The 25,274-nt window shown below is 49.1% G+C and overlaps 1 protein-coding gene across 1 annotated transcript in view; it reads left to right on the plus strand.

The window, feature by feature from the left end:
* Nucleotides 1-25,274, plus strand: part of LOC117735670 (BAH and coiled-coil domain-containing protein 1) — a 55,907-nt gene that overhangs the window by 12,386 nt on the left and 18,247 nt on the right. Inside the window, exons 2-9 of the mRNA XM_034540466.1 lie at nucleotides 13,450-13,632; nucleotides 18,938-19,063; nucleotides 19,266-21,728; nucleotides 22,088-22,202; nucleotides 22,314-22,513; nucleotides 22,852-23,013; nucleotides 24,217-24,497; nucleotides 24,843-25,188. Of these exons, the coding sequence (XP_034396357.1) occupies nucleotides 13,450-13,632; nucleotides 18,938-19,063; nucleotides 19,266-21,728; nucleotides 22,088-22,202; nucleotides 22,314-22,513; nucleotides 22,852-23,013; nucleotides 24,217-24,497; nucleotides 24,843-25,188 (3,876 nt within the window). The remainder of the gene's footprint in view (nucleotides 1-13,449; nucleotides 13,633-18,937; nucleotides 19,064-19,265; nucleotides 21,729-22,087; nucleotides 22,203-22,313; nucleotides 22,514-22,851; nucleotides 23,014-24,216; nucleotides 24,498-24,842; nucleotides 25,189-25,274) is intronic.

Raw genomic sequence — 25,274 nt, forward strand, 5'->3', positions numbered from 1 at the left:
GACGTAAACACCTGGCTGGGTAGGGCTCCACAGCGCTCCTGTGATGGTGCTGCTAAGCAGGCGTCTCCAGGGCCACATGTTGCCCCGGTGACTCACACACAGGCTCCCGAAGGTGAAAACAAACAATACCAGTGTCGTCGTCGTCGTCGTCGTGGCTGGTAAAAAAAAAATGTGTGTCTGAATGTGTGTGTGTGTGTGTGTGGAGAACATTTCATTTAGCTGCTAATACCTGCTAGCCTGTGCATTAGCGCACTGAGGTCCCGGTAAGGTCAACTGCAGTCCGGAGCCCTGCTGTGTGTGCGTGAATGTGTGTTCATGCGCCACTGTGAACCTCACTCACTCAGTTGCTATAGCTATAAATCTGCCTCACCCTTTCCTGGCCCACTGAGGACTCAGCGGGAGCAGTTGGGGAGGGGGTTCACCCTTTTTTTCAAAGCAGGGGACGAGGGAGGAGGGACAGGGTGCGGGGTTAGAGAGGAAGAGAGATAAATGAGGGAGGGGGCTTAATGAGAGCCCTGGCTCACATGATTATGGTACGGGCTGATAGAAATCAGGATCTTTCTCAAAGAAGTCAATTAACCCCCTCCCCCTTCCATAATTATGCATGGCTTGCTCCACTGGCTCTTTACTGATAGGGCTGCTCGGCTCAATATGCAGACTCATGCTGCCGCCGTCTGCGAGGGCTCGTGTGTATTGTGAGAAGCATTCCTCAACCCCTTTTTCAGAATCTGCTTTAAACTCAGGTTTACCTTTCTCCTTCAACATTAGTTACTCATCTTTCTTCTCACCTGACGAGGTGAGAGAGCCAGTACTGGACTAAGCCAGGAGGGGGCTCCACCCCAGGACGCTTCTGGTCATTAGTGCATTAGAGGCTAGATGATGGCTGAACTCTGTGGTCAGAGTAAATAAGCAGCGTTGTATTATGTCAACAGGACCAGGCGGCTCCTTCACAGCACCCAGTGTTGACATAACTGCTCTCTTATCTGAGGAGCGCAAAGCCAAGCCCCACAATAGAACACTGTGCCAGAACAAATACAGTAAGGAGATAGAAACCACACACACACACACACACACACACACACACACACACACACACACACATCGGCTGTGAGGGAATGTGTCGCATGGCACTACAAGTGAAGGCTGATGCCGGCATCAGCATATGGCTCAAAAAACAATGCATATCTGATAAAGCAGGCCTGTGCAGCAGAAGTGTAATCAGGTTTGCGGTCCCAGCATGGGCGGTTCGTGCTACCAGACTGCCTGGTGGTGGTTCATGTGAGCTCGTGAAAATAATGGGGTGTTTAGGATCTCAGCAATCTGGGTGACGGACCCGCACTCAACCCGGGCAAAGAATGAAGGCCAGGCCCGACTTTTTGTGGAAGTTGCGGCCGCGGGCGATCGCTTGTGTGCGTGTGTGTGTGTGTGTGTGTGTGTGTGCGTTAAGCTGAGCAGAAAGAAAGAAAGAAAGAAAGAAAGAAAGAAAGGGGCGAGAGCGCAGAGAAGAAAAAAGGTTGTGCCGGTTTGCTTTTCAAACCGTTGTTTAAGTACCTGTGTCACATTTGCTATTTTTCTGTGTCAAAACATTTCAGTGGGCCCTCTTCCCCTCATTGCCTCACATCGCCCTTAATAACTCTTCTTTATTCTCCTTCCCTGTCGTCCCCCGCCTCCCCCCTCCCCCACCCTTCCTCTCCATTATGGCCTTTGCGAGGTCTAGTCTGAGCTTGGCTCACACCGGCGTCGTGATAACCTGCTGAAAGCTGTTGCTCTCCCGTAGCTACGAGGACGCCCAGCTGAGGTTTCTCTGCGCTACCGCTCCCTGCTGCTTCTTCCCTTTTAACTCTGCAACCGTGACTCGCCGTCTTCATTCCACATTCTCCTCAAATCATTTCCCCCGGGCCAGGCTCGCTTGTGGCTTTCTAGCCCACTGCGTATGTGCTGACATGTTTTATGGCCAGCAGAGCAAAGTGTATATTAAAGAAAAATAAGAAAAGCCAACATGTGCTCTCTTAGGCGCACTGATCAAAGTCGGTTTAATGGTTACTCTGGGATGCAGGGTTTTTATTTGAGACCAAAACACTGCCAGTAGTTCTATTGAGCAGGAAGAGAATATATGATTTTCATTTCTATCCCGCTAACAGATAGGGCCATTTTTGTATGCCTTTTTGAGTGGGTGTGTATGGTGTGTGTTTGAGGATGTGCTGTGTCAAACTAAACTAACAGCTGCAGCACATCTGCTAACTTCGATCAGATGCCGCAAGCCTTCTGTAGCCCTCCCTCCTCCTCTGTGCCTGTTTCTGAATACGACCTGCAGACACATACAGAGGGTGTGTGTGTGTGTGTGGGGGGGGGGGATGACGCCTGACCGCCCCGGCCCGCCCACCTGTCCAGCAGACGAGATGTGATCTCCACAAAGGAGATGGATGACAGCAATGGTAGCTCTGCAGCCGACCAACCAGACAGACGAGCCATGAGCAGTTGATGAAGATGATGTCCCTCCCTTCCGTTTCCCTGGTTTGACCTTGGGTTGTGCCTTCCCTACTCCTAGATGTTAAAGACTACATCAAGCTGACCGGCTGGAGAAGGGAGAGGAGAGGCCTTCCATGGCTGCCCTGCTCTATGTTACACTTCATCTGCTCATGTTCGGGTGACGATGACCTTCTCCCCTCTGCACAGATTGCAGGAAACGCTCCTAATTGTACTCATCTCTACTCAAGTGTGTTGCTGCAGATGTTGAGCAGGACTAGCGTTCCATAGATGACCGGCATCGGCAGTCGGGAGACATATATCATCTTTAAAACCCAGTTTGTCTGATGTATTTCATAAGATGATTTACTGTGTGTTATGGATGACCTTGCACACGCTTGACAGTGTAGGCTGCTGCAGTGAAAGACGGTGGTTATCTGTTCGATCCCACTGGAGTATTGTCCTTCTGGCTAAGGAGCTTTGCAACCACAGAAATCAAGGTGATGCACGAGTATTATACAGCGTGTACTTATTAACAAGGTACTACTGTATATTGTTTGGCCTTGGCTACCCAGGTGCCGTCCCTCCTCTTGTCTGTAGGTTATCGGAACAAAAATGCTTGCATTTGTCTTGGCTAACGCTACAAGAATTACACATTCATCCTTTGTTCTGCTTGTGAACCAGCAGCAAATGATATTCAGGGCTGCAGAAAGACCTTGGGCTGGCTGGCTGGTGTGGCTGGTCTCTGCTCCGTTATCGGCCCTGTTCTGTCTCCGCGCCCCTGACAGGCTACATCAGTCGGAGAGAAGCCAGAGCAGGGAGCTGCCTTCTGTTTCTCTCACACACATCACTCCAGGACTTTATCATATTACAGGCCAATCTAAGAGAACTCAGAGGACAGCAGCAAAGCAGTCTCTGTGACAAGGGGCCCTCGAGTCCAGCACTGCTCTCGGTGACCTAAAGGAGGCGCCGGGCCACAGATGCGAGAGGGAGGAAGAGAGGATGGAAGGACAAGAGAGAGAACAGGACATTCCCGACGAGCCCTGGTTGCCAGTTGAATGCTGGGATGCTGATTTATGGGCGGTTCTGACGGAGGGAGGGGTGAACCTCTGACTCCCCATAAAACAAGACGTTCATTGCCCTCCCAGGCCTCAGAAAAACTGATGGACAAACAAGAGCAGAGAAGCCCAGCGCAAGTGGGACGAGGGAGTGGGAGGGAAACCAAGAAAATGAAGAGAAAGTGTTTCCATTTTGAACCATGCGGATGACGGCAAACTGAAGGAAGAGAGCCGGGTGATGAGAGAGGACAGAAATATGGGGCTGAGCAGCATGGGGGAAGGAGACGGAGTGATGGAGAGGGTGTTGGGAAGTCGGAAAGGGAAAACCGAAAAGGGGAATGAGTGATGGGGCTCAAAGGAGCAAAGGGAGAAGAGGGGATGAAAGTGAAAAAGGGAAGACGGCAGGCAAAATCTGCCCCAATGAGTCGAGCTGCCTGCAGATTTATTTGGTGTTGTGGGTATCCTTATACATCAACCAGAGGAGATGGGGAGACTCGAGCGATGTGACGCCTATGGGGTTTTGTGTGTTTATCTGTGTACTGCACCGCACTTTTATTCTCCATCCTCACACTGTTCATGTCTCCTCCAAAGCAAACTGACTTCCGAGTTTGACAGAACATACTCGCCTGTGGTGAGGTAACATCCACCTACACCCACACTGCACTTTTCCGAGGCTATCTAGCACTGCGGGTAGAGAAAAATAGAGGTTTGGACCACCCAGGACTGGTAGTCAAAGAGCTGCTTTGATGTGGCACAAGCATATGTGGGTACGCTCTCTGCTAAAATGCAGTCGCAAAACACTGTTTTACTGCCTCCTGTGCGGCATCATTACTCCTCGTCACTGGAGCGGTGGGATGCTAGAAATGAAGAGTGTGAGAGAGAGAGAGAGAGGCAGCCACCTCCTGTGCCAGGCAGTGCCAAGCTGAAACACTGGAGCCGTATGGTCACCCTGAGGGAGGGGAAACCTGCCCAGTCTAACCACATCTCAATTAACCAATTAAGTTCAAAAGTTAACAGGGGACTAATCAGAGAGAATAGTGCTGAGCACTTGTTTTAATCTGCCTTTTCCCCACTACCAGGCGTGTCTGTGTGTCCGTGACTTCTCCGGCGGAGCTTCGGCTGCGTCGGCTGAAACGCGGCACGCAAGCCGCCGTTAGTCACCCATCCATCCCCTTGGCCAGACCATAAAACCAAATGGATTTAGAAAGATCAGTCATCAGCTGTAAAACAAACCAGATCCCGAGCATTCCACGTGATGCTTCCAGTGGAACAGGAGAACCGCGAACACGCAATTTTTGCATGTGGAGATCGAGAGACCTGCGAGAGATTATTAAAAAAGCTGAGGGCAGTGTCTAGTCCGACCGAACATGGCCGTTTCCTGTTTTTCGCCCCCTCTTCTTTGGTCCCGCAGATGGGTATTAATGGATGCCAAAAGGGAGGTTTAGTGTCTCGCTATTGGCCCGTTGGAGTCTCCTTTTAACGCCACGGTGTTAAATGACTTGTGTTTAGGACTCGAGGCTACAGCGCGCTCCTCTCGTTGACAATATGCCTCGGGCGGAGAGTGTTTGTAACTTACCACTAAAAGTACAGATTATATCCCTGTGTTCAAGAGGAGGAGGGGGTTTGGTTGCTATATTGGCTGCTACCACCAATAAAAGATACGTGGGCTGTATGACACAATTGTTGAGGGGCTGCTTTGAGCCCTGGAGCCAAATTCAGTGTGTTTCAGTGTGAATCAGTCTGACAGCTATAGAGAGAGAGAGAGAGGTGAGAAATCCCTCTTTGACTCTCCTCGTTTTCCAGCAGGGATGTCTTATACTATTTTTCTTTGTATGAAAGCTGTACCTTTTTAAGTTCCTGCATGGTTGATTAGCTGTGTGTGTGTGTGTGTGTGTGTGTGTGTGTTTCTCCATATGTGTGTGTAAGAGGACGAGTGTGAGAACGGCTTGGATGTCAGGATGCAGTTTGAGGGGTGAAGGACTCCCCTGTTGTATGCGAGGCCCTGGAGGATTCCTCCCCCCTTCCTCCTCTTCCCTTCTTACTCAACCCCCCTTTACACTCATCTCTTCCTCTGTGAGATCCACAATGCTGGGAAGAAATGTGTCATTAACATGGGAGACCAAAATAATGTTTATGGGCTCAAGCAGCACTGAAATCATTTTCCATATCAGTGCAACTGCATGAGCCCTGTGGGGGAGTAAATCAGATTTTCTCCTCCCTGTGCCAATGGGAAACATCATGGGAAAGAAAACAGATTGGATTGTTAGAGAGATGGCCTGACGCAGCTGTGGGCGGCTCTTTATATATATGTGTGTGTGTGTGTGTGTAACATGTGTGTGTATCACAGTGACGGAGACAAGAAGTGAAAGAGAGAAAGGCAAAATACAAATGTGGATATTTAGCGTGCATGTGTGGAGGAGAGCCTGGGATGGATGAGCCCCACTATGGTAATCACAATTTCATGCCTCAAGAATAAAGGGCCGGAACACAGCAAACAGACCCTGAAACACCCCTCATGTAACAATGGGTCAGTTAACAAGCACACTCACCCAAAGTTTGGACAGATAACAAATGGTTCTCCTTGAGGAGTGTGGAGCTCCCCCGGGACACAAAGAACAAAATGCTGCTGGCCCTGCGAGCGCTCAGCAAAATGTCCGGCCGTTATTGACCATTCCACAAGAGACATTTGCATTTCATTTGAACCAAGACACAAAAAACACAATTCCTTTATTAGGCAGCGTCGTAAGTAAAATGCCTGATTTGAAATCTATGACGTGGTGCTTGGAGTGAAAACACTCTTTGTCCTGGTGTAATATGCGCTTCTTGTTACGCCATCAACTTTGAAGTTCCCGGGAGGAGAAATTGAAAGCAGAGTTTGGCAATTTTTGTGATGTGACATAGCTCGTAATTGCTTTTTAAATCGGTGTTATGGAAGTGGGGGAACGTGTGGGTGGGTGGGTGTAAAAGGAAGGTAATGGGCCCTGAACTAATTTGTCCTGGCCTGGTCCTGCTGCTGTTTCGAATCTGTCCTCCCCACCTCCTGTGTCCCCGGGCCTGGAATGTCTGCTCGTTCTGCACAGAGGAGGCCAGTGACTCAGCACACGTCTGCACTTTCACACGGCTCACAGCGAAATCACCTAAACACAGGTCCGAGCGACGAGCCCAAACCTAACAGAGCCCAAACACTCATGTCCCGGTACTCTCGGCCTGTGCTTTACCCTTAACCTCTTCACCCGGAGGTCCTTCGAACCCTGTCGCCTTCACCCCTCTCACTTCAGAGCTCTTAAACAACACACTTCCTGGTCTGCTCTGCAAATAGCTGCACCGGTGCGGTGTGTCCAGCTCTTTATTTACTGTGCCCATAAAACACTTCTTCCAGACATTGCTATCTCTTCCCGTCAGCTACTCCCCCCTCCCCACCCCCCCTTGCCCTCCTCCACACGACACACTGGCACAGGAGTGATGGGATTAGTGGTGAAACGCCTTTTTTTATGCATTGATTACCCTCTCTGAAAAGGAGCCTTTTTATAAATGATTTAATTGCAGTCGAACTGAGGAGGTGGCACACATTTTGTTTGCCTGTAGAAATAGTAAAGGGAGACGAGAAGGAGAATCGATTGGGTGTGGGGGGGGGGAGGGGGGGGGGGACATATTGGTGGGATGTCTGTGTGCATGTTCTTCGACACCCCTCTTAGAACAAAATATGCCTCGGAGACATTTCCCCCCTATCTGTTTTCTCCTTGCAGCATCACAGCCTGTGTAGATCCATTGATGCTTTCAGGATCCCGGACGAGCCAGTTGGACTAATTTGTTTAAGATTAGAATCTCTTATCCCTGTCACGTCAACTTGTGTAGTATAAACAGCATGGGTGATGCTTTTGGTTGACCTTCTCCGAGACAATTTTATTTGCATAGTAAAAAAAAAGAGAAGAAAATTCCATCTTACCCCACCATCGCTTCAATGGCGAGCAAGTGGCTGACCGCTCTACAAACACAGGCTGTCAACTTTCAGCGAGACGACCACCATACGCACACACAATCGCACACACGGAGGCACGCATATGCTCAGCGACACACACACACACACACACACACACTCCCACACACTCTCTGGTGCTCTTTCGCTCTCAAAGTTTTCTCACAGTTATCCTCGCACCCTTATCCACACTTCTAGTCTAAACTCTCGCCCCTTACCCCCCTCCTCTGGATGTTGCCCCGTCGTACGCCCTCTCCTCTCTTCTCTCCATCCATTCGGTCTAACTGCTTCTTCCGCTCACTCTCCACTTCTCCCACCCCCGCACTGACCACATCCACTAAACTCACTCCACAGGCACGCTAGTGTGGAGATGTGTCGGAGGCGTGTGCGCTGCCGGCACTCTCCCCCCCCCCCCACCTCTGCATTGGGCCCGGCTCCAGGACCGGACCGCCTGCGCACTCCGTCTCTTCTCACTCCAGTATGCCTAAAGTCAGGGGAGGGAGTTGGAGTGTGTGTGTGTGTGTGTGTGTGGGGGGGGATGGCAAACAACGACAACAAAAACAACAACTCCTGCTCCAGTTGTTTTCTGAAGTGAGGAGGAATTTGGCTACCAGTCGTGCTAATGTTTTCAAGATGACTGTGACTGTTTGAAGGAAATCCCCCCTCTTTAGCAGCCATTTGAAATTCCTTCTGTGTTTTATTGTGAGGAAGTCGTCGCTGGGTTAGTCAGCGGCCCTCCAGGGTGGCGAGTGCAGTCTGTCTGGGGCTGCCGGTGTGTGCAGTAGTCCAATCTTGCTAGAGAGGCTCGGGAACGTAGTTGTGTGTTTGCGAGTGGATTTGTGCGTGGAAAGTCTGGCTGGCTTCTTCTCGGGCGTCTGGATTCCTGGGCAGAACATGGAACGGCATCGTTAGGAAAGTCTGATGAGAAAGACACATCCTTTGCTCGATATGTTTTCGCTCGGTGAGTTCACTTTGAAATGTCTATTATTTTTCATCGCCTCTTGTCTCGACTTTCGAGGTTCTCACCTACTCGAGTGGTAAAGACCCAAAGCCGGCCGCGTACGGAACAAAATCCCATTCTAATAGTAAGCGCGGTGCCAGCAACAGCTACTTCAACTTCAAGCTGCTGGATTTTAAGAAGCTCTTGGAAAAGAAAAGGTCTCTGGTTTTGATTTATTTGAGACAAGAAGAACGTTTTTTGTTTTGTTTGGTCCCTGGACATGACAGAGGGAGAGTATATGAGCTGTGATTGTTAAGGGTGCATTGTTAAGCGCTGCACATGGCACCGACGGCTGACGTGTGCTGTGTGTGTGTGTGTGTGTGTGTGTGTGTGTATCTCTGGGCATTTTTCCTTCTTCTGTCCTCCCCTCTCTGGCGCTGGCTGATCACTGAGCTGTGGAGAACAGGTTGATGCAGTCGGACCTGCAATTTCTTCTTCTCCTCTAGTCCCCATCGCTCTCGTCTGTCGTCGCCTGTCTGCTGTCGTCGTCGTCTAGACGACACGTCCACCCCGTCCCTCCAGGACGCCGTCTGCAGATCAGACGGAGAGCTGCAGACTCCTCTGGCTCACTTTGCAAGAGCAAACGGGGACATGTGATGCACAGTGAAATAATTGCACTTTATCTTCTCTCAGACAATAGGTAGTAGTCACAGATCTGCGCTTTTGCGCGTGTGTGTACGTGTATGTGCGAGTGTATCGTTCAAAAGAACAACGTGTTGTCAGTGGGTGCTTGTTGTCTGACCAGCTTTGTTCCCTCACTGCTTGGCCCACATGAATCCCTTTACATCCTATTATTGTATAACTCCTTGTTACCAAACAACTACTCCCCCTTGAGTTACATTAATAAGTAGGGGCTAAAGATTCTGACACCTCCCAACCATTGAAAACCGATGAAATTCTGTGTGTGTGTGTGTGTTTGGTGTGTTTTCAAGGAAGGTTGTTGCTGAGCAGCACACTGACCAACTGCATCTGCCCACTGCTGCTGTAATGGCTACCCTCCCTGCCTCAAGCGCTGTTTCTCTTTCGTTCCCATGACAACAGGGCCTTCATTCTCGCTGCTCCGCCTCCCCGCCTGCTGCTCACTCCGTGCCGTGCACGAGGGGCCCTCTGCCCGGGCCCACATTGCTGTGGCGTGCATGCGCGGACTCCCTCAGTCCATACGCCCACGATGGAGCGTGGGCGGAGTGGCACTTAACACCTCCACCTCCAGAGGTTCTTGGATATATTGTGTGTTTGTTTCTGCGTTTGCACCTTTTGAACCCGTTTGAACACAGCTGTGCTAGTGAGGGTGTCAGGGTGGGATGTTTAGATGAAGAAGTGGGGTTCCCCCATCCCAATGCTCCTCCTTTCGCCGATTCGAACGCACATGACCCGATTTTCTTGCACAGCTGGCACCAGTTCAGAACCGGAGAAATAAATGAACGGGGTTCAAAACAAAATGCAGACAGAGGAAACACAACTTTTACAAGGTGCTGGCATAGTGGTACTAGGCTCCCTGGATACGAGTCATAATTTAATAAGCTGCTAAATAAACAGTTATGGTAGGATCCAGGACAGATGCTGTCATGCCTCGGACCTTCGCTTCACTTGTTCTGGTACCTAAACTGGAGCTGCCCCGACAGACCAGCCCACTTTAACGACACCTCTGATTCATCAGGCTTTGCTTGAGTTTAGGCAGCGCATCATATTAAAACAGTGTGAGTGTTGATGACGTCAATGTTAGATTTAACTGCGATGTGAGGATGCTTGAGAAAACTGCAAGAGAGACATTTGCGTCCTGTTTCTCAGCAGGAGGCAAACAGCAGACACAACACAGAGGGAGGGGTCATTCACCGAGTGACAAGCTGTGGAGTCAGCAAGTGCCAATGTGACAGTGGAGAAGGCTGCTGCAGTATTATTCTGCACTACTTATTCAGATTTTCCCAGCACAGACCCTGTGGCTAAACTGGATCCCCTAGAGGTCTGATCTGCTTTGGTATGAGTTGGTCCAAGACCCTCCTAACGTTTTCCCCCAATCCCCTTCTCCCTGAACTTCAAAGATCCCCTTGCCTCACATTTAGACATTCCCTTTTTATGTATTGTCCCTTTCCTCTCCTTGTCTTTCTGACGGAGGCTCTCTCCTCTCTTGGTGTGTGAAGAGGGGCTTCACGGTTTCTCTACGTCGCTCTCACCCCTTCTCTCTCTCTCTCTCTCTCTCTCTCTCTCTCTCTCTCTCTCTCTCTCTCTCTCTCTCTGGGCCGAAGCTGTTAATAATGCAGGAGGATTAGCTGATTTATGTGAGCCGGTTGGCGCTGGGGGAAAGCTGGGGATCCTGAAGGCGACAGGCAGAAAGAGAGGGTTCGGGGGAGTGTGCAATGTCGAGGGCGGTGCCATACAGGAGCCCTGGGTTTACTGGATGACGGGGGGGCTGGATGTGTGCCTAGCGAGCACGCCGGCAATAATCCACCCCCCCCAAACCCCACCCTGCACTCTGCCAGAAGGGCTCCGCAGGGTCAGACTCAGGGGTGATAGGAGGTGGCAGCGGAGAGGAGAAAAGCAGTATGCCATCAGGCTACCTCCCACTGGCACGTACGATGTTGCTATGGCACCCATTCCTACAAGGCTGCCTCCGAAAGATATTTAAATTCTCACTCATCATTTTTTTTTTTTTTTTAATCCCGCAAATAGCTCACAAACCAACAAAATGTTCCATTATTCCTCGCTGCGATATTCAGGTGACCGGGCCTGCTTTGAACCCTCAAAGTAAACGCTTCGTTTATAATTCCTTCTATTGTTGGCTGCCTGTATTCTATTGTCCTATATTTTGTCCCCAACATGGGGTTGCTTGCTGACTTTGACTCAAAAGGTTAAATAAAGCACACGTATCATGAAGTACACAACGTGTGAAATGAGACAACCCAGTCTGGGTTTCTATATCAGAAAACATGTGATTGAACGAGCTATTCAGACATGGCACCCCTTCCTATGTCACATGCAGGCTAATTAGAATGTATTGCACACTACGCGTGCAAAGGAGCGCCAGTTTTTCTCGCAAGCCAATCAGAGCAGACTGGGCTTTTTTTTCGGAAGGGGGGGGGGGGGGGGGGGGGGGGATCAAAGAGAGAGGTCCCAAAACGGAGCGTCCCAGAGTGAAGACAGGAATATTCCGAATATTCAGACAGACCGAAAGTAATGTGCTTCTTTTTTTTTTTTTAAACATTAAAGCATGTAAACATGTGTGAACCTGAATATGAGCATGACGTGTCCCATTCAAAGCAGATGTTCCTGTTGTAATATGATGAACAACAAAAAAAATACATTAATACTCAAACCAGGAACGGAAAACATGTGTACACTGTTTAGGAAACTGCTTTTCTGTGAGTTTGTAATAGATCGACACACACACACACACACACACACACAGACACACACCCACGCACACACACACACGGTGGGTTTTAAGGTGGTTTTCGAGCGAGTGTGAGGTTAGGGATTGTGGGGGATTTCTACCCGTCTGGGGTGAAAAGTGAACTAGCGGTGTGTTCGTATGTGTGCAATAATACGTGCCCGTGCTTATTATGTATGCGTGTATTGGTGTGTGCCTCTGCATGCTCCTGTGCTCTGGCCCATGAGCCATAGGCAGCCTGATGGGTTCATCCCGGGCCGTCGGCCCAGAGGATGTGCTCTCTCACAACCTGGCTGATTGAGACTTCCACACAATTGTTCTCACACTCCCAGAAAAGGATCGATTCATGTTTGGACTGATTCACGCTTTAAAAAAAATCAAATCACTCGGCGCTCCTCGTGAGATCAGCTCGTCGTGACGTTCTGATAATGATCGTCTTTTTTTTTTTACCACGTTGCTCACCCCAATATTTTCACAGCCATTCCTGTGCCCACAAATGCACGACACACACCAATTGTGTGAGTTGGTGCAAGTATATGCACGTGTGCTCTCATCCTGGCATCATACATATGCATGAGACTTCACGGCAGTGTGACTTAGGGGAAATGGATGTGCAAAGAGTGGGGCACCCGGGCCCCTCGCTCAAGTGCACTGGCGAGCGCGTAATGGGAATGCAATTTAAGCAGTGGTTTAATCAGTGTGTTTTCTCCAGCTTGCCCAGCAATGCATAATAGACAATCAGCCCCCAGTCACTCGGGCGTTGCTACGAATGGTCAATTACTCATCATAGTCTTGTTAAACACACAGTTCAGCCAGCCAGGGACAGATTACTCTGCTGGTGCCATCATTATGGTAAAGGACACAGCAAAGAAATGCAATGTGTCAGAGAGAAAGGGGGACGGGGAGGGAAATAAGAGACAATGAGGGTTGGATAGAGGCATTCACATGATGTCTTTCTGCTCATCGTGACGGGACGGACGAGGGAAAGGGAAGAGAGGACGGGCACGAGGAAAAGGAGTAAAACACCAACATGGAAAACAAACGAAAGTACAGGATTGTCCGAGTCGTGCAGGGAGAAAAAGAAGAAAGAGAGACAAGAGAGGAGGTGAAATGAAGCGGAGCAATAAGAGAGATCGAGAGGGAGAGCTGGAGAGTATAAGATAATGGAGGGAGGGGAGAGAAATTGAGAAAAGGACACTGGGGAGCAGGAGCAAAAGTGTGTGAGAGCGAGAGGGAGAGAGCCTGAGAAAGTGTGTACTCAGCTGTGAGATGAGACCTCTGTCTGCCCATGGGGAGAGGCTGTGAGAGAGGAGAGGAGACGAGGGGAGAGGACTCTGCTGTCAGTTAGGGGGAGGAGAGTCTCACACTCTCACCCTGTCCCCGGGGCAGCGATCGAATATGCTTGGCTTTGTGATTCCACCTTGACAGCCAGTGGGGGCTCCATACCTTTCACATCTGCATCTCATTTGTTTTCTTTGTTCACACTCGTAGTCACGGTGTACATGCGTTCCTCTAATTCTAACTACGTTTTCTCTTCTTACCTTTGTCCCCCGTGTGTATGCAGGCAGCGGATTGATGGGCAATTCCTCCGCCTCCTTCATGGGGACCTTTCTGGCGAGTAGTCTGGGCTCGCCCCCCTCCCACCCGTCTCACCCTTCCCGGCCGCCCTCCTCGCCCTCCTCGCCCTCCTTCCGGGGCGGACCTCACTCCAGCGCCTCGCAAATCTGGTTTCCCCATTCACATGAAGGTACACGTCAATCACACACGCACACACACACACACACACACACACACACACACATCTGACCACATCGACTGCATGAGGCGGTATTCACGTCTTGGCAGAATCGGGGACCGAGCGTCGCCGGGTGTATTGTTTTTGTGTATTTTTAGTGCCGTGTTAGGTTTCCACCAAAGCACAGCTTGTAATCATCTAGCAAAAGCCAGACTCCCACCCTTTTATTTGTGCACCGAAATAGTCCCGCGCCTCAGCATGTTTGGGGTTGGAGTGCAGTGCCGTGGTTTCTGGATGAGGACACGGGGTCGAAGGTTCAGCCAAGGAATCTGGCCGGTATTCGAATTCGCGTCGGCAGGAATGTCAGTCAACTCTCTCTGAAGCAGCATGCGACCATCGCGGGGGCCAGTAAAAAGTTGCAGTGATTGCAGAGCTTTCAAGCTGGTGTCTCCATCACAGCTTAATAGGGTAGTTCCCACCCAACGCTCAGCATTACGAAACCCTGACGACACACACACACACACAGTCAGGGACAATATAAACACACACTCAGTTCAACACCTCACGGTTCTGCTTACATACAAGCAGGAAGTCGGACAAGGATGAAGTAGAGGGATTAAGCTGCTGGGGTATTTGCTGGGGACATCACTCCTGTCACGTTTAGATTCACACGCTCATAATCTTGTGCTAATTACATGATGTAATGGCATCTAGTGAACTGCAGTGTTTGACGTTGTATTTTAGCGGTCTTGTATTTATTGATTTGCTAAGAAGAGCCCAGCTGTTGGTACGGGGGGGGCCAGCATCCCCACCCCCTCTTCAGATATTACATGTAGGCAGGACAAACACATTTGAATGAGATATGAGCTCTGGCGTCAGCTCAGTCGCAGACATTTTCCCTCAAAACTCATTTTGTAAGCACGAGTGTTCCTTTCACCTTTTTATAGTTTCAGCGCTTCATTGTCAAAGATTTTTTTTTTTTTTTTTTTCTTGTGGAAAAGTAGAATAATATTAATAAGAGTGATGATGATAATGCCAAGCCTAATAAAAGTAATGGAGGTGATTATGACTAGGATTATTACTCAGTTGGCAATGGAGGCCATTATCTCTATTGCAGTTTAATTGCATATAACACACTAAGAGCATGATTGAATCCAGACTGTTCATCAACCACATTCAGCTGTTCCCTCCTCAAGATAATTGCATATTGTCTTTTTTCCCTGTTTTGCATAAAAAGCAAGTCATCAAAATGAGCGGCACAATTACCCAGACTCTCTCCTCTCTCCGGGTGTCAGCAGAACCCCACCGGCAGCAGAGCAGGCATTGACTTGTGTCGGCGGCGGCGGCGCATTAGTGTGTCACTTGTAGCCCTGTAAAGATATTCTCTGGATTTTCTTCTTTTTTTTTTATTTTTGCGAAGGTGTGTTGTTAAAGTGGCTGTTTTGCATGCAAATCCAACCACAGCAGCTCAAATATGTATTCACAGATTACCGTATGATCCTCGTGTCTCTGGCATATATACCTGTCACGGTGCAGGATGTCTTCGTTTCTGCGATTCTTTTTTTTTCGGACACATTTTCCACGGAATAAAGAGCTCAAATCGACCACGTATTGAGCAAAAAAAAAAAAGACAATTATCTCATTAGTCAATTGTTAACCAGTAGCTTAGTCTGGATACTTACTTTCCTAGTGTAGATTTTATTTTTATGAGGCAAGTCTCTTAAAAAAAACGTCAATAAAGTCAAATAAAGTGTGACAATTAGAAACCACTTGGATGTTTTATTTTGATAATAGAAAATGTCCACTATGATGTAGGTCTACAACAACATCCACATAGTAATAGACAATGAAAAGATGCACGTGACTGCATGAGAAAATCGGGTGTTTTGAGGATATTTCGCTAACTAACAAGCCTGAAAACGTAAGTTCCTGGTGGACGCTAATAGTAATAACAAACGACGATAATAATGACAACAATAATAATACAAAATGAAGTATTAAATAAGATAATAATTAACCTCAGGCTGACAATCAAACACAGTACAATTTTCCCAATTTGGAAATAGTTTTGAAAGCTCAGTTTCTGGGGGGTTGGAAGGCAAATCCAGGGAGAAAAAATATATGAGTTTTCAACTTTGAGCAGACCTATAAATGACATCACCGCATAACATTGTTGTATGGTCCCTTGGATCAAGATAACTTCAGTGAATCCTCCTTTTTGTTGTGTTGGGATAACCAAAGTGTTAAACCATTTTTTTTTTCATGATGTCAGAGAGTAGGATGAATTAAACACGTTTTTTTTTGTTTGTTTCAGATGTATTGTTACAGTAACAGCCATTGTGTGTACCACACGTGGGGTTGAGAGACATATGCATTATATGTATATGATTGTGGGTGGGAGGAGACAGAAAAATGTGAACAGCGAAGAGACGTTTTAATAAATGTAATGTGTAAGTTGTTTTTCACAACACCTGGTAAAATGGATTAGGCCCTATGAGCGTTTGAACGATTTGTTTTCATGTGTGAGACCGTTATATAAACCCTGAATACAATAAATCCCCTCCCCGGATCAACCGAGGGGAAAACTTTTTTTTTTTTTTTTACAACAAGAAACCTGGGGGGCTCCTCACGGGCCTGATGCCAACTGGCTGTGGTCCAAATTACTTCTTACGTTATGCCAAAAACAATCGCAGTCTCATATCTCTGTCAACACATAGAGACACACACACACACACACACACACACGCACACACAATTGCCTGCACACACCTGTCTAATCCACTTCTGTTTGATACGCCTTTCCAAGCCTATCTTCAGTTGTCCATCTTTCCTTCTGTGAGCAGTTTCTAGCTTTTCCTTTTATGGGATTTAAGCTGCACTCCCCCCCCCCCCCCCCCCCATCCTCCCCTCTCTTCCAAACTCCTGCCTCTTTCATGCTCTCTCCCTCTCTCTCTTTCTCTCTCTCTCTCTCTCGCCAGCCTGCATCCCTTCCTTTCAATTAGTCAAACCTGAAGAGATCCACCAGCACTGCCCCTCCTCCTCCCTTTCTGTGTCTTGATGGTTCTGTCACTTTTTCTCAATTAGCGGACATGACAGGCAGCTCAGCCTGCTCCTCCTTTCCTCTAAATCTTGCTCTACCATGCTCTCTCTCTCTCTCTCTCTCTCTCTCTGTCCTTCCATCTCTGTTACAGCCATTTCCCAGAAGACAGTATACAATTCAGCATTAATGTTGTTTCGCCTTTTAGCAAAAGTGGAGAAACCCTCGTGAGCAATGGTAATGGTTTGTGTTTTCAGAGCAGGTATATAGGCTGAGTGGGTAGGAAAAGAGAGGGGAAAGAAACCCTCTGTCGTCTGCCTCTAATTCAGCAGCCTTAATTCCTTACTGCCTTTAGGTGTTGTTCTATATCCAGCCCCCCTTCTTTGTCCTCCCTGTCGGCCTGCTTCTCTCAAACCCACCATGCTGTGAGAAATATCTTCAGAACCTCTGGAAATCCCTCCCTGGGACGCAGCTCTGTTTGTTCTGCCTCTCTCGCCCCTGCTCCGCCCCTTGGAAAGGAGGGCATGCGCTGTGAACTCCCCTCCGTCATTTCGCTCGCCGATGCTGACTTTGTTTATGCGAGTGTGTGGAGGGGGGGGAAAGAGAGCGAGGCTGCCGTGCAGTCAGCAGACTGCACTAAGACCCTGCTCACGTCGCCTGCAGCAGCAGCAGCAGCAGCAGCAGCAGCTTCCCTTGTCCTAGCCAGATTAATGGCTGAATGGGCTCTGCCGTGCCCAGCAGGCCCCCTCTTGCCGCCCCACTGGAGGGCATGCTGAAACTGAGCGGGCTGGCATTATCGGGCACAGCCAGACCACGCTGTGAAAAGGGATTACGCCGTCAATCGTCACGCACACAAACAACATGCTGCCGCAGAAAAAGAAAGAAAAAAAAGCCCCTCTCCGAAGCTCGGATAAAGACTGCCAAACAGCTCCCTGCTTTTCTCCCTCCCAAAATCAAAGAAGAAATGTCTTGCCTAAACAAAGGATCCGCCCTCCTCCCACTGTAGATGAATTGGCATAAAATGTGTGCGCTTATTAAGCATGACAGCAAAGAGTCAGACAAAGGGAGGAGAGATAGAAAAATAGGTAACATGGAGAAAAAGTGAGGATATGTAATTATCGCCACATTGCCCTCCTCAGAAAGCATCACCTCCTCTGTTATTGCAGGACTGTTTGCCCTCTCTGCATTTCATTAATTAAGATGGGAGCACGCAGAGGCTCTGAGACGAGGTCCTTAAGCCCACTACAACACTCCTCCCTCCCCAGAGCTGGCTCCCAGCATCGGCCCTTTTGTTAGAAAGTGAGACGTTCCACACTCGGAGCTCCTGTTAAGACACACCGGGCCACATGAACCGCATCTGCGCTTTCCGGGATCAGGTCGCACGGTAGCCAACACAAATACGTCTGTCTCTCATTTAGTTTGAACCATGTTTTCCTCTCTTTACCCTCATGGTGATAAGGCACATACTGTAGGTTTACTTTTCTTCTCTCCACATTAATATATCTGTAGCCTGTGTGCAGCATGGAGTAGATGGTAGATGACACAGGTTAAATCGTGGCTGTATCACATGACATGATACGCACCGTATTGTCAGCAAAGTTCACACGCCTTTGATTTTATTAAATCTCTTTCGTGCAATCGTCTAGCATAACTAGGTATATCGTTGTAGAGATGAGGACAAAACAATTTACATTCATTCGTTTAGATGTCATGGAAGTGGTTCTTTGTGCTAATATTGGGATGGGCTTTCATTTCAATCCAATTCGATTTTCTCTCTCCTCCACCTTCAAAGGCCTTTCGGTTTTTGAATGTCCCATTGCGAAAGGAGTGTTGTGTTCAGCCGTGGTGTGCATGTCCTCCGTATGGGGCTCGATACTGTAAACCAAGGCCTAACAGTTCCAACCTCCAAATGACGTCTTACCCTTGATGTAGGTCAGTAAAGGTCAGCCTCCCAACTCTCAAATCCATTCTTATCACTTCATTCAGATGGACAGCGGTGTCACTGCCAGCTCTGAGAGAGAGTGATAAAGAAAGAGCCATATGTTTCAGAGAAACCTTTCATACATTACAGCAATCCTCCAGCTTGTCATGTATTGTTTGCATTCTAAACTCAGGCAGGAAAGGCAAACATGACAGGCAGAGCCCGCGCTTATTTGCGTATGAACGCCACCAGCTGCATTGGACCAGAAGGATTATGCTGGGTTAGCCTGGATAACTGCATCGTGGAGGTTATCGTCCCGTCTCATCAATTCTCTCCCATCTCTCTGCTATCCATCTCAGCAGCTCCAGGGTATCCTCGATTCTCAGGGAGTTTGGCCCACACTTTCCTTCCCATGAGCCACTTGGATCACCACGCCAACAGTGGAGTTCTCTACGGGCAGCACCGTTTCTATGACACGCAAAAAGGTGAGGCGTTATACAAATGCAACCAGACAGAAATAAGACGTTTGAATTCAATGTATACAACATAGTATGGTGTAATCTTTTGTGGGATATTGATACAAGGATGCCTGGGAACACTAACATGAGAGCTGAATAATAACATTCTGTCATCACCTTTCTTGACTAATGCTTTTGTCTTTACTGGCCCTGCCTTCCTTCCTCTCAGAGAACTTCTATCTTCGAGGTCTCCCGTCCCAGCCACCTCTCATCTCAGCCAATCACAGTCTGCCACCAATGTCCAGGGCAGGTGCAGGACACTCTCAGGGGTCCTGCAGCAGAGACAGAGATCCAGGAATAGGCACTGCTCTACATAAGGGCCTAAAAGAGGGGTCTGTGGAGAGAGGAGTGGTACCTGTAAAGGACAAGGAGAGGTCCAGTAGCAAACAAGAGGCAAAGGAGAGACAGCAGCAGCAGCAGCAGCAGCAGCAGCAGCAGCAGCAACAACAACAGCAACAGCAACAGCTCCACAACCACCAGCCACCGCAGCCCACACACCACCACCATTCCCACTCCCATCTGCAGCACCCACACTATCCACAGCACCCACTACCCCTGGAGGAGGTCAACAGTCGGGCCCTGGAGAGGCACAAGGCCTCCCTTACCATGGAGTACAGCAAGGAACACCCTCAGAGTATGGGCAAGCCCCTCAGTGCCTGCTTGCACAATGGCAAGATGCAAAACGGAGATGCAGGAACTGGAGCAGGGGCTAAGAACTCCATGCCCAGCTGTGGGGGGGAGGGCACAGCCCTTGGGGTCATGGTGGGTGGAGGGAGCAACCAGGGTAGACATATGGGGTCCAGTGTTAGTAGTCGCTGTACCAAAGAGGGGATAAGTGGGGAGATGAGGATCAGTGAACAACCTTCAGACTGTCTGGAAAGGGGTCAGGCACCACTCCACCACTCTCTGTCCTACTCCGTACCCCCACCCTTACACATGGGTGCTGCTGCTGGAGGGGCACACCCCCATCCGCATCCTCATACTCACCCCCATACACATCCTCACCCAGGGGGCTTCCACTGCCTTCAGCTCCACCCTAGCCACCCACACCATCCACATCATTCCCACCATCCACACCACCATCCAGACTTCTTCTGCCCGCCCCCTCCTGCTCCTTTAGTCAACCCTGCCTCACATGAGAGGGGGCCGGCCAATGTGGGACGAGAGCCTAAAATCACTGGGCCTACATTTGTGCCATCTGTGGCGGGCCTAGGGGACAAATCTAGTGGTCCATTCCAGCTTGGTAACCCAGACTGCCATGGTGTGGGCGGTGGAGTGGGAGGCGGCAATAACAAGGATAAGGTAATAGAAAAGAATGGAGGCGGTGGGCACCATAGTAATTGGCAAAGAAAACAGCAACAACAACAGCAGCAGCAGCAGCAACAGCAGCAACAGCAGCAGCAACAACAACAACAACAACAACAGCAGCAGCAGCAGCAGCAGCAGCACCCATACAGAAAGACAGACAAGGCTCCAGATTGGATGCAGTCCCACCACCAACACCTTCAGCCCTCACAGCTCCCTCCACCTCCCCAACTACAACAGCCTCCACATCCCCAACAGCAGCACCAGGCTGTGCGATCGCGCAGTGCTGAGTGTATCAACAGCGGTGTGGACATGGATGTGTTTAGACCCTCGATGCCCCAGGGGCCAAAGGCTGGACACTCTGTCGCTCATTCTGTCAACACATCTCCTTACAGAGACTGTTCCCATCCAGGACCCCAACCTAACTCCTCCCCCCTTGGCAGTAAAAGCATGGTTCAACATAGTGGGACTGGAGTAGCCCATGGCCCTGGTCCTGCTGTTAGCTGCTCCTTGCAGAGAGATGGCCAAAAGGTAGCCAGGATACGCCACCAGCAACATGGCCGACCGGGACCCGATGCTCCTTCTCCTGCCGAGTTGAACCAAGGGACTAGTCAGGAGCTAAAAAGAAAAATGGAGATGTCTCCTTATGTTTACGGCAACAGCAGCGGGCAGCACCACCACCAGCAGACCCCAGTGCCACCCTGGGCCATGAGGCCTCCCCACCACATGCCACAAACCGAGGAGGAGCAAAGGAAGTCTTACATGGAGTTAGGGAGTACTGGTGGACAACAATCTCAGCCGCAGCTGCTGCAGCAGCAGCAGCAGCCGCAGCAACAGCAGCAACAGCAGCAACAGCAGCAGTCGGGAATGAGCCTGCAACCTCCCCAGCCTCCCTCAGCATCTCCCCTCAGTCAGCAACAGCTGCAGCCACAGCAGCAATCAGAGCCCCAGGGTCCAACTCAGGGGGAGAGCAGTGCCATGAAAAGCTTACTAAAATACAGCAACCAGCAACAGCCACTGCTCCTCTCCCAGAAGAGCCCCTTTGGAGGGCTGGGAACGCTCAAATCAGGTCCTGCTGGGGGGAGCTGTGCCCTACAGGGCAACAAACAGACTCTACCTTCCAGAAAGGGCCCAGCCAATGACAACGAGCGCCCTGATTACAGTGGGCGGGGCCGGGATATGGGGGATACAGGTCATGGGGAAAGTGAGGTGCGGCAGCCGCCAGTGGGAATTGCAGTGGCTGTGGCCAGACAAAGGGAGCCGCCTTGTCGCTCCGCGGACAGTCATCCAAACAGCCGACAAGGCAGGGTACATCCCTCAGTGAAAGGTAAGCAGATAGGTCACTGCCTCATAAACAGAGGTGCAACTACCTTTTTTTTTCCCTCTCCTATATGTGATCTGTTGATGACCGAGCAGTGAAAGCAAAAAAAGAAAACAGGAATAAACATTCAAGAGCTGAACAAACATATTGGAGGCATTGCGTCCAGTGATGAGAAAAAAAACCCTCATTTTTGTAGGATGCATTAAAGTATTAAGAGTATTGTATGGTATGAAATTCAGTGCGGTTGAAATGGCATTAAAAAGCATGATCCATAGTAGAGTCATAGTAGGGTTTTGAGAAAGACTTGTGAACGTGACCTCACCAGGACACGAGAGCTATTGGTTAAGATCATGTTTGTCTCGTAGGACCGCCCCGCTCCATGTATCCTTCAGATCCTAATGCCGAAGAGGAGCGAAAGAGGATGAGCGGGGAACAGATAGGTCTGACTTGCTTGGACAGAGAGAGAGATGCATATATCAGGTAAGCAACTGGAAAGCCACTGGTCTTTACGTGTGTCTCATGTGTTATTGTTAGAAACCTTCAGTGGTGCTCATTTGCATTTCCTTACCTTTTGTCTCATCCTGATATCAGGGATAATAAGGAACGGGTGGAGTTTGCAAGAATCCACCCCTCCAACAGCTGTCACGGAGATCTGACCTCTCATCTCATGGTCCCAGGCGGGACTTCCCTCCAGTCGGGCCAATTAGGAGATCCTGCTGCACATTCGGCTCACCACCATTGGATGCCAAGAACTGGAAGCCCATCCCTCTGGATGACAGGACACTCTTATGGTTAGAAAATATATTAAATCGTTTTAGGAATTAAGATTGCACTGTGACTTGTTACAGTGTTACAGGTCATTAAACGAAGGCAGTAAAAGTCCTGCTTTTCCCTTTTTATGGAATAGAGAAAAGACAAAGATTTTCTTTGGTCCATTGACTCTGTAATCTCAAATTGGTGGATTTGACATTATGCAGAAGAGAACACATAATTTAAGCATCTTTTCATTGGTTCCCAGTCAGGTTTAGAATCAATGTGATTATGATTGGTAGTTGTAGTGTATTTTCAGCAGTGTTTCACATAGTGTGTGACGGGCATATCGATGTAATCTGACATCCTTTCTATAAAGCAGGTATAGGTCACACAGCCCTGCATCAGAATCTGCCCCCAGGTTTCTCGACAGCTATGCCAGGCCCCCTGCAGCCAGTCCTGCCTCTGCCCCAGGACCCCTCTGCCCAGCTGGTGGTCTTGCCCACTGAGCCCCCCGCCCATCCTGCGACCCATCACCTGGGTATGCCAGACCCTTTCTTTGTCAAGTGTATTTATAAAGCACATTGAATGTGTATGCAGCCTCATACATGGACATTATTACATTAAAAGTACTGTTGGTAGGTCATCTGCAGTCTCCAGGATCACTACCTGTGAAGACTGCTAATGAATTTCGCTTTAACGAGCTCATTCACAGTCACATGCTTGTTCAGCCGGAATAGGGTGCTTATCTCTCTTAAAAAGAGAAAGTGTGAGGGTGAGGGGAAGATCACTCCTCAAAAGTCATTGTAGACGCATCGTCAGTGAGCAGGCTGTGACATTTAATTAGCTCACAATCTTCTCAACGGTACGTTTCCGTCTGTGCTCCACAGGAGTTTCAGCCAAGAAGGGAAGTGAATCCACATAAAGCTTTCCCACAGGAAACATCTAAGTTTATGTCTCTGAACAAGACTTTTCGGTGTGTCTAAGGGGAAATTTGGTGGAGGGGCGAGTCAATGTCAAAGGGCGAGAGACTAGAAAATAGTTTTTTGAGGTTCCTCTAGTGTGGGCGTCCCACGTGGGACCGCTTTTCATAGCACATCACCCACACCAATTCCTGCTGGTCCTTAAAGCCACATATTGAGAGGTCTTCCGCCCCCACAGATATGGGAACTAAGCTCCCCGCTGGACCCTTTTCTGCGATTTGGCTGAGCAGGTGGGACTTTTTGGTGGAAATTTCCCTCTGAATGCTCCTGCGAGACAAACACACCAGTATTTCCAGCCCCAATCTTTTGACCGCTAAATCAAATTCCAGCCATCATCATCTGTTCGCATTTCATCATTGTCAGGACGCCACCCCCGGCCGCCCCCCCCACCCCAACATTCCAGCTAATTCTCAAGGCGGTTCTTAAGAGGCAGCTTTTGTTTCAGGGGAGAGTGTGGGATCGCTGCTGCCGAGGGAGATGTTGCTATGCGAAGCCAAAAATCTTATTTTTTTAAAGACGTGTGTCTGTCGTTTCTATAAAATGTGAATACAATGATATTTATATGATCCATAATGGTTTCTGTGTTCTGACTGCATACGGATATGGATAACAGAATGTTGTATTATAATGTGTTGATGGAAAAGGATGTGTGTACGTGTGTACGTGTGTATGTGTGTATGTGTGTATGGGCGTGCATTTATTTTTGTTCTTAGGTAGCAGCCCCCCCCGTCACATTCCTCCTTTTTTTTTTTCCTCATTAGATGTGATGGAGCAGCCAGGGCTGTGGCCCCCTGTGTATGGTGCCCGGGGCCCACCCTCCCACATGCAGCATCCTGCTGTGTACTCCCGAACCCAGTTTCTACGGCAACAGGAGCTGTACGCTCTCCAGCAGCACCAGCAGCTCCAGCATCAGCATCAGCATCAGCACCAGAGCCACCAGTCGCAGCAACCACAGTCTCAAACTCAGCAGCAGCAGCAGCATCAGCAGCACAGAGCTGTGCATGGCATGGACATGCAGCATCATGCCACTCACAATTCGCAGGTGATTACAACTCAAAATATGCAAGAAATATTAAGATTTGAGTAGAGCTTGAATGAATTAGATCTATCCATCTACACATACCAAAGTCAGCTTTTCTCACGTGACTATTTATTCTATTTTTAACTCCCCTAATATTTTTTCTGGGATATGCTGACTTTCTCTCAGGATTCAGGAGTAAATCACTGAATATAGGCTGCGGAGCAAGTAGCTTTTTTTTGTAATTGGTTATTACATTGCAAATGTAGAAATTCACATACTTGAGATCTCCCAGATTTTTTTTTGGGGGGGGGAGGGGGCCTTCTATAAAAATGTAGAAATAAAAATGACTTAATTTGATTGCCACAGATGCAGAAGAGGCCGGATGAGCCATCTGTTGAACTAGAGGAACTCATTTCGGAACCCAGAACATCAAAACCTGCCAAGGCCTACTCTTACAACCCATCTCAGAGGAACACTTCTCCGCCTGGGGCCTGTGCCGCTCACCTGTCCCCTTGTTGCCAGTCCCCGTCTCTACGACCACATCCCAAGAGCACTCCTTCTACACCCTGCCCTGCTCCCAGCCCTGCCGCAGCAGCCCCTCACTCACCTGCCATCAGCCCTGCTCCATCTCAGATGCTCAAGGGAGCCGAGTCCCAGGACAAGCGAGGAGAGGGCCAGCCTCCCCAGGGTTACCCACAGTCTCTGGAGCCTGGTAAGCATGAGAAAAGGGGTTTTACGTGTTGTGTTGCATGGCATGCATTGGCTTCAGTATGAGCTACATTGATAACATCAAATGAA

The sequence above is a fragment of the Cyclopterus lumpus genome, chromosome 8, assembly GCF_009769545.1.
Source record: "Cyclopterus lumpus isolate fCycLum1 chromosome 8, fCycLum1.pri, whole genome shotgun sequence".
NCBI lineage: Eukaryota > Metazoa > Chordata > Actinopteri > Perciformes > Cyclopteridae > Cyclopterus > Cyclopterus lumpus.